At 38.1% G+C, this 10000-nt stretch overlaps 2 protein-coding genes across 2 annotated transcripts in view; one reads left to right on the forward strand and one right to left on the reverse strand.

The window, feature by feature from the left end:
* The window catches only part of LOC111325021 (serine/threonine-protein kinase TBK1), a 27737-nt gene extending 19457 nt beyond the window's left edge, over nt 1–8280 (forward strand). Inside the window, 9 exon segments of the mRNA XM_088761069.1 lie at nt 94–170; nt 1168–1286; nt 2311–2387; nt 3315–3453; nt 4085–4181; nt 4954–5120; nt 5910–5981; nt 6284–6349; nt 6626–8280. Of these exon segments, the coding sequence (XP_088617195.1) occupies nt 94–170; nt 1168–1286; nt 2311–2387; nt 3315–3453; nt 4085–4181; nt 4954–5120; nt 5910–5981; nt 6284–6349; nt 6626–6662 (851 nt within the window). The 3' untranslated portion in view covers nt 6663–8280.
* A 447-nt stretch (nt 8281–8727) lies between these two features.
* LOC111324996 (uncharacterized) overlaps nt 8728–10000 on the reverse strand; it is a 2928-nt gene continuing 1655 nt past the window's right edge. The window contains exon 2 of the mRNA XM_022928680.2: nt 8728–10000. This exon is cut by the window's right edge and continues 885 nt beyond it. The gene's annotated coding sequence lies outside the window, so the exon portion shown is untranslated.

Genomic DNA, 10000 nt, shown 5'->3' on the forward strand with positions numbered 1-10000 from the left:
TCTCGATTTTTTTTTCTTTTTCCAAATTTGAATCCTATTTCATTTTAAATATGTCTTCTTTTTTTTTTCTCATTTTGCATACTTCTTAAATAGATGAAGTGAAAGTGATTTTGGAAAAAGTGCAAGACATACAGATGTGGGCAGAGAGTAAGAAGGAAAGTGAGGCTGAGGTAAAGATTCTCACTGCTGTATTTTTTAGTTTAAAAAATAATATACATTTATTAAATGCAAAGGAATTATCCAGCAACCTTTGTGGCATTACAGATATACTTTTTTTTCTTTACACTGATCTCTCCACCTTTCCTGTGGAAATAGCAAAGAAAATTTGTTTGACAACCAGGAGCTTCCCAACCTCGTTCCCAGGGCCTTTTCCCTTAGCTGGGAAACAACCAGGGAAAAGACCCTGGGAACGAGGTTGGGAGCTTCTTCAATCGGTGTTCATTTCTATTATTCTCATGATTCTGTAGAGTGACTAGCATCTAATTTCTCCTTACAATATCACCCTAGAATCACACATTAAGGTCAGGAGAATAAACGAAATGATCACCAACTTGAGAAGCCATTGATTGTTAAACAAATTCTCCTTGTCAGCTCATTAGGAAATGTATAGAGAACAGTATATGGAGAATATGCATACTGATGTTAGTGTGTGAAGGGTTAACGCTACGGTACCACAAGAAATTACTGTAGAATAGCTTTCTTCTGAATAGTCATGCCTTTGAAGTTTGACACCTAGACCTATTCTGCGAAAAAAAAAAAAAAAAAGGTACCACTCACAGTCACACTTTCAATCAGGATGGCAAGGCACTGATGAAGGCTTTGATGGGGATCTGGCACTAATAATTGTAAGGGCTAGACCTTGAGCAGACTTCTCCCCAGCCTCTCCCCGGCTAGTGTCACACTTTCAATCAGGATGGCGAGGCATTGATGAAGGCTTTGACCCCTTAGAGTGACCAGCATCTAATTTCTCCTTACAACATCACCCCTGAATCACAAATTAAGGTCAGGAGAAGAAAGCAAATGATCATCAACTGAAGAAGCTCTTGATTTGTATACAAGTTCTCCTTGTCGTCACCTTAGGAAATGTTTAGAGAACAGTATGGAGAATATGCATGCTGATGTTAGGGTGTAAAGGATTAGGCCTAACTCTGGTAATTTCCTTGACAGTTGAACAAAGCCTACCGGGAAACTGACAGGATGAAGACACTTATCTCTGAGGTCATAGAGACCGACAAATTCCGTACTTTCCTTGAAGAATTCACGAAGGACACCGATAATCAGTCCTTGTAAGGAACGTTTTTCTTTACCTTACGGTATTTACTTTACCTGAAACGATCAAAAAAGGGAGATGTGAAATGAAACTGCCAGGGTCGAGGCGTGGAAATTATAGAAACCGTAACAATCCGCTGGCCCGTTTGGCCTTTCTCATCCTTTTTGAAGTTGCCCACAAGTAATTTTTTTTACCAGTAGTTGTTCAGTGGAATTTTGCGAAAATAACATTTCAAAAGACGGCGTACCAGTATGTGCATAAACCCCCTCACCCAAAGTTTACAATGTAATACCCCCGACCCCCCACCCCCGTCTGAACTAACGCATCCAACTGCGAAATCGGAAGGTAATAGTAATAATTTTATCATTATTAATATTATGATTATTAGTAGTAGTACTGTAGTACTACTAATGGTAGTAATAATAATAATAATAATAATAATAGTGATAGTGATAATAATAATTATAGCAATTATTATGATAATGTTATTAATAATACTATGTATACCTGGCTTTGTATACTTTAACAAAGAAGGGTCTTGGGTTGGAAATCTCATGAACAACTCAGATTCTTTTTTTTTTTAGTTCTTTTCGATGCTCGTCCAACATGTTTGACATCTTTCTCTCGTGTTTTGCGGACCGTATCCGATTTCCCTCGTCCAAAGGGAACAGAAGAGTATCCAATACTCCTTTTCATTACGATACATATATCTTATTAACCAAGCGCGAGGACCGTACTGGGAGAATATCGGCGCGAGGGCCGATATTCTTCCAGTACAGTCCCGAGCAAGCTTGGTTAATAAGAGATTTATTATACGACTGAAGTTCAAAGGGACGCAAGTGCGGTATCATTCGGGACCATTCGGGACCATTCGGGACAGTGCCCGGTCCAATATTGAGAGACTATTGACCGGCAATAGAGCATTTTGATTGGTTGATTTTAGTTATTGGCTCTCTGACTGCCCGAGTCGTGTAAGAGAACATCCTTACAAACTAAGGGCATTGGATATTTCTGAGTGGTCTTTCTTTAATTTTTTCTAGCTTCAATGTAGTGTCTACTTATACAGGAAACATTGAAGACATTTACCAGAACTTTCGGAAAGACAAATACCACAGGAGTAAGTTATTTGCTTGGAGATATAACTCAGTTTAACTGTTTAACCTGGACAATCCAATCTCTGGTTTTGTAAGCTGTAGAACTTCAGATTTGCAGTCAAACCTGATTCCTATTTGCGACATTATGACATACCATCATAGTGGCATATAGAAATGATAAGGTTTTGTTCTCTGTGTGTCCATGATTATGCCGCTCTGATAAAGGACTCGAAACGTCAGCTGTAGAAAAACTTTATGGTGGCCAATTTACATCACCAACTTATCATGTATCACCCCCAACCGACACAGCACCATAGTTTCTTAAAGAGACTTAATTCCAGTATTCATGCACGAAGCTATCGCGTGTTTACGTCTGCGTGTTCACATTACGAACATAATGACGTTACGACCTTCCTATGTCGATATTTCGGTCATCATGCCTCCATTTTGCTAGTCCGAACCATCCCCATGTCACTATGTGGCCAATTGTCTTTATGTCCACGAGTTCACACTTCGAGCATAATGTCAGAATGGCATTCAAACCTCGTTACACATGATTCGACATGTCGTGATGTCTCTTGTGTACCTGGCTTCACGCGATACTCCTTCTCAGTTTGCGTGACAAGATCAAACAACGGTTGTCGTGGAGACTAAGACTTGGCCCGAATGCTAGTGCTTCTCTTAGACAATTACGTGTAGTAAGGTCGAGACGATATTTAAGGCGAGGCGTGCACCGAATACGGGACTTGTGTGTGTAGGTTATATGTCGTAGGTTGTCTTGTAGTTTTGTGGATATTACATTTGCTTGTTTGGATACCGCAGCTATCGGTACATCCTAGCGCACGACATTATTTAACCCTGGAAAAACAAGGAAAAAGTAGGAAAAGGAAAAGCTAGGAAAAACACAATTGTCGGTTTCAACAACACTTAATTAACCGCTGGTATTGTAGGACTTCCGTATGCTGATGAGCAGAGACACCAGTTTGACCGGAGGCAGTTGGTTGTGCTGTGCGACAAGATCTCCAAGGTTACAGAAGAGGCTGTGAAAAAAAGAAGTGCCCTACATGAAAAGCTTGTGCAGTGGCTTAAGTAAATAACATTATACCTTCTACTTAACTTTTATCTACGTAGATACATAAAAAAAATAGGTGTATTTGGTAAGATCTAGTGAGGGAATTACCTTTCTAAAACGAAATGATCAGATCAAATGTTAATTAAAGCAGCACGAAAGAAGAATTATGTTTTCAGCGTAAAGGCACCTAAAGTGTTTTTTTTTTTTTTTTGTTTGTTTTTTTTTCTTTTTGTCACGGTATATTTACTTCCAATGATTGGTTGCTTTCAGTAGCTGTGATTTGCGCTTTTCAGTTGTATTTTCCCTAGGCGAAGTGCATTCGTCCAACTGCGTTGTTGTTCTGAGTAGCCATGCTCGTGCAAAATCTATTCCATTACCCCTGTTGACGTTGTTATGGAGTAAATTGCCTCCTTAAACTGTCAAGGATCGAATTGCATCTATCACAACTGTTTGAAACCACCCAATCACAGCTGAGCCTTATGCTCTCAAAGGTGACGCATTACAAGTCCACCTCTTCGTCTGATGAAGACCAACACTGTGCTGTCTAAACTCAGTTGTCGAGGTACATTGCTAAAGAGGAAACTTGGTATTTCAACCTTCTTTTGAATAAAAAATTGTATTTACAGTAAAAATATTTGCTCTTTGCAGTGAAGTACACCGCTGTTACGAAGAGGCAGAACGCTTTCATTCTTCATTTCTGGGCCAGAAGCAACTTCAAGATACTTTTCTTGTTTCGTTGCGATCGGTGAGTCCGTTATTTGTAATAGAGCACTTTGCGATTGAGTGTTGTAAAACCAAAACCAAGGTATTCACAACGGTCAAAGAGAAGAAAGTAAAATACCTGGAAGTGCCATGGCCATCGAGAGCTCAAAGTAAAAACAAGCCAACTGCCTAAAGCGCGGGAAAATGCGGGCGACCAAGTCATGATTGGTTCTAGTTTTATATCTGATTGGTTGAGAGAATGGTATGCGTTTTCTAAACCAATCACAAACTGCCTAAATCGCGGAAAATCGCAGGTGACCAAGTTATGATTGGTTCTAGTTTTGCATCTGATTGGTTGAAAGAGTGGTACGCGTTTTCTGGACCAATCACAGAGCGAAGTAAAGAAGAACCAATGTAATCCCAAATTACTTGCGACGCTCTGTTGCTTAGAGCGAAGCAAAGTTGATTAATGAAAACGGGTATCTTTGGAAATCAAAACTGTGACTTTCGAACGTAGCCTTAGACAAGTCCATTCATCCCACTTTCCCTAAATATTTTACAGTTGGCTAAGATGTACCTAGCACCATCTGAAACAGTACTTGATCACATTTTCAACATCTTGCAACTTATCAGACACATTTTGCAGCGGTTCGTCTTTTCAACTTTACTCAGTATTTGTGAATGTGATGAAATCTCTTCTCTTGTATTTGTTTTATGATGCAATAGCTGACGCATCAATTGTAAGTGGATTAGCCCTGGCCAACGCAAAAACGTATAGTCTGATTGATACTTAACGGAACTCTTTGATTTTAAAGGTTCAAGAGCAATGCCAAAAGCAGTCGAAAAAGATTGTTGAGAAGCTCCAAAAACTCATCACCTCGCCAAGTCCAGCTCTGACACCATCAGCGTCAGCTGCGGATGCCCAGAATGGTTATGCTGATCCAGATATCGACAGTGTCACCATAAACCAACTTGGAAATGAGTATGTATCGGGAGGAAATTTTACAAGGGTCTACTTCTGCTGAGAGCTCAGTATGAAATATTAAATGACCCTTGCAGTGGTATTCACCGAAGTGGAGGTGGCTTGTGGTGGGTAAATATCCGCCGCTAGCCACTGACACCGAGGTAAATAACTGTTCTATTATATACTAAAACAGTGTGATAATATATGTGGCACAAAAACACAATTTTTAACTCATTTGTTCCTCCAACGAGTACATTGTTTTCGGGCAAAGCTCCGCGCACGCTGCTTACAGGTGAATAGCAAGGGATATTATTAGTTTTAGTCGCCAATCGGAGCACGCCTTCAACACTATGCACTGTTTTAGTATATACATAAAGACAATAGACCGATTGCAGGCTATAAGGAAAAATCTAAAAAAAAAAGCCTGGAAAAAAAAAAAAAAAAAAAAAGACCTTCAGGATTTGAACATACTTAAGAACCCCTTAATTGATTCCGGTGCTCTGACTTTAGCGACTGAGCTTTGAGCCCACGGATGTTAAGAGGCGGTCAGCGGCAGGCAAACGTGTTCCCTTTAGAGAGATAGAATGTGACAATGGACTTGAAAAAAATTCATGCTAACGGCAGGAATTGAGGGAAATGAACCATCACCACTTGGATCATTTCGCCATTGCCTATAATTTGCCTCCCCTCCCCCACTGGATTCAAGCCAAAGCTGAAAATGAAATTGTGTGTAGGTTTCTTGCTGTTTTAGTGCAAAAGAACGTCTTAACCGTTATGTGTTAAAAACTGTTTGTCGTATACCTGCAGGCTTGACTCGCTTTCAATTATAACCAGAGAGTCAGTCCAAACAGCTCAAAAAAACACACAACAGATTGAAAGGTAACATACGTATAATATTTCACTGTTTGGAAAGGCCTTTGTATTTTACTTTATGTTTTACGTTTGCTTCATGTTGATACGTTTGTATCAAACTTGTTTAACCGATTAAATACTACGCCAGTCAAAGGAATACAATTTGTCTTTGATTGGCTGAGACGTTTTGAAAAGCCATAGAAAAGGTTAAGTCAACCAAGATCAACCAGTAATTGATAGGAACAATTTTAAGCTTGATTGGTTGCATTTTGTCTTCTCCTTTTCATTTGGTTTCTCATGGGTTGCTAACAGACTGCTTCCTTATTTAGGGTTATCAGAGGCTTTATTACGCTGTATACGTCACTCAATGAACACTTATCGAAAGACGCAAGAAAGTAAGTACAAGAAAAACTTATAAAACTACAACATTGGAATTTAGTCTACTTAAAAATCCTCGTTTGTCTCTTTTTATTCGTAAGGATCCTCGATACTTTTTGCCTCAGTTTTTGCATTTTTTTATTTTTATCAACCGTGTTAAACTATCATTTCAAGGTTCCATATTTAATAGAAGTTTTTTATTTCTTAAAAAGCAATTCAAAATTTCTCGAGCCAGACCCTCCGAGCTTAAAGCAAGTGAACCAGTCTTAATTTAGAAGGGTTTGCCCCTACAGACTTGAAGAAACCATCAGCGAGGAAAACCTGAACTAGCGGTGGTTGTCGTGACAAGATTGAATACTCCAAAGAATCGTGGGCAAGGAGGGCTGCAATGGAGTGCTGTCCCGAAATTTCGTTGGGCAAGAAATCCAAAACATCGGCGTCCTAGAACCCTAAATATGTTTTCGACTTGGATTCTTTGATGCAGTTTTTGACTCCAGTCTTCTCGCGTTCATGTTATTTTGGAGTATCCATTCTTGTGACGACTTTGAGGAGATGACCTGATAGAAAGGAACACTGTCACGTGTCGGAGCTGGCATCCCTCAAGCAACCCGCTGAAGAGCTAGTGAGATCACTCGGTTCAGCCACAGCCATACCATGATGTTCGACACCACAGGCTTCCCACCTCACAGCCTGGTCTCCGAACAGTATGGACAATGAAGAGCGTATTGAATTCTCATCCGCTCGGATCCCAAGGGCTTGGTGCTTAGACTAGATCTCAGGCCTAGCAGAGCCGCAAGCTTTATTGAGTTCATATCATATAGATTTGATTTCTAAACAAATCTAGTATATCCCTGTGGATTTGTAATTCTCGAAACAGCTTTGAATCCTGATGGAAATTCAGCTCATAATTAAAGTCGTTGTTAGATTATTACAAGTTCTTAATTGAAAAGGAAACGCTTTTCTGTTTTGAGAATCTACTTCAAAAAACACTATTTCTTGTGAGAGCTATTGTGAAAGGTAATTGAAAGGTAATTGTTTTTGCTTTATAAGCTGAGATTGAGTTGTTTAGGAGACGAAAGTCCTTCAGTTTAGCTGGTAGTATCGCCTTTAATCTATTCCAAGAAATTGTTATGTAACTGGTAAAGGTTGCTTCCGTAAACTAATAGCGCATTGCGTTTCGAAAAAAACTTTAGAATAATTTGTAGAAATTCTTAAAATATTTACCTCTTGATTGTGATTCATTTTCAAACTGATTAACTAAAAGCATGGTAATTTATGCTGATTTCGTTGCTATGCAATGCGATGTATTCCGAACTGCTTACTTTATAAATGAGTGCTTGGAAATTACGTCTTTATCATGACTTTGGATCATATACCCCATTGTCTGCATGAACCACAGCGTAGCAACTTTGTAGTTTTCACTTATACAGTTTGCTCTTGTACAATATCATTTTCCTGTTAATTCTTTTTAGCGTGCTACAACTTATACATTTTTCCCTAGCACCATAGTGAGCAGTAATGTTAAGCATTCACTATATGTGAGATTGGTGGAAAGTGTAGTTAATTTTCTAAAATCAAATGTATAATCAAGAACGTTGGCTGGCCGTTAGCCATCAGTTGTTTAAGTTTAGCGAAGCCTACTGTGTGCTACCTATATTTCAACAGGGTTTTTTCGCTATGAATTAGATTTAGTAGCGAATGTCGTAAGGTGAAGCAGTATAGGTTAAGATTCAGGAGCAAAAATTCAGTGGTACAGCTATTAGTAATCAAAACACACAGTTTGCGTTAAATTCATTACACAATTATTGTTAATATTATAATACAAAAAGCCATAAAGAGCTTTTAAATTTTTCTTGTTATCATGTACCTTAATCATGTAGTCAAATTGAGCGGGAAGATTTTACTAGTAATAACCGTGTACAATAAAAATTTCCATCAGCTCTTAAAAGTGACCTTTCTTACGTTTCTATGCCAAACCCAGTTTAACCCAAATCACTTAGCTAGCCAATCAAACAGGGGCTTAATTAATTGTTGGAAGAATACTTATTAAAAAGCCCTTCTTCCATGACTCCTAGTGCGGAGTACTTGTTATCCATCAGGAACACAAACTAAAGCCCTGAGAGAAACCCTAATTCAGGGCTGGGATCACTTTTTGTGCTGCCGAGGGTGTCCCTGAGATGGAGATTTCAATTACTAGTAATCAAAACGGATCAAACGCGATTACTCTCAAAAACTGAACATAGGAAACTCAAAATATCATCGCAGGGAGGGAATTTAAAGTCCTTTGTGCTGAAGATAGAAGCTTTTAATCAAAGCTCCTTCCTAATTATCTTCAATCTCAATATTGATATTGCAGAGAAGTAAACAAAGAAAAATATGCAGACAAAGCACGAGATTATCTTAAACAAAAAATTTATTGCGTTCTACTTTGATACTCAAGAGCTTGATAGCTGATTGTGTAGACTGACTGGAAAAAAACTCTGGGTTGTAGAGATATCAACATCTTGACCAGAAAAGATATGTTCAATCCAGCTTTAAGAATTAAACCAAGCCCTTCGAAGAGTTAATGCACGAAACGTCAAGTTAGAAACTCTTCACGGTGGCTAATTTATGTTAACATCTCAGTTGATAAATCCAAATTACCTTTCTATCCCCCATCCCCCATCCCCCCTCCCTAAAACAAAAAACTAAACAAATCAAACAGATACAGTCATATGAAAGCAAAACACTCAAAACTTCAAAACTTCTTATCTTAATTTCTACTCTAAAAGGCTACTACTTTTTGTATGCAAATATTTTGAAGTGGCAGATGAGTAATTTTAAGCAATGTTAAAGATGTACTCAAACTGACCAAATCGAACAGATATAGTTCTATGAAAGCGAAACATTCAAAGCTCTAAAACTTGTTATCTTAATTTCTACTCTACCCTAAAAGCTACTATGCGAATATTTTGAAGAAGCAGATGATTAATTTTAAGCACTATTAAAGAAGTACTCAAACTGACCAAATCAAACAGGTATACAGCCATATGAAAGCGAAACAATCAAAACTATAAAACTTGCTATTTTAATTTCTACTTCCTTGACAAAAGTCTGTCATCGACAACACTCATAAAAGCTTAATAAATCCCTGAATTTTCTTTTTATTGCGGCTTAGCTTTCCTCCTTAAAAAATTTCGGGATAACCAAAAAAAAAAAACGGGTCATTTCCGACCAAAGAATAAATTATCAAGAAAAGGCGACCCTAACTTCGAACTGATTGAAATTTAATTTTCAAGCTCTAACAATAGCTTTGCCTAAAACCTCATTTGAATCGAGTATGAATACCTTCTTCATAAAGCATTTCAAAAAAAGTTTATATCATACCCGTTCTTTTCTAGTTGAAATACAACTGCTCGAGCCTGCGTTAACGAATATCGTTTCTGAAATTTATCTAACACGTTTAAAAATTAAAATAAAAAAACAAAAACAAACCTACAACGCCTCAGGGTTTTTCGATGTTTACCAAGTAGATATGCAAATAAAACGGGCGGTCAAAGAAGCCGCTCTTTGAAAAATTGTATAATTATTATCAAATGACGCATTTTATCAGAGGATAATTCAGGATTATTTCCAGCCCTCTGTAAAAAAGGCACATCTAAAAAACACTGCAAATCGACCGAAGATAA

Source organism: Stylophora pistillata, chromosome 5 (genome assembly GCF_964205215.1).
Source record: "Stylophora pistillata chromosome 5, jaStyPist1.2, whole genome shotgun sequence".
Lineage (NCBI taxonomy): Eukaryota > Metazoa > Cnidaria > Anthozoa > Scleractinia > Pocilloporidae > Stylophora > Stylophora pistillata.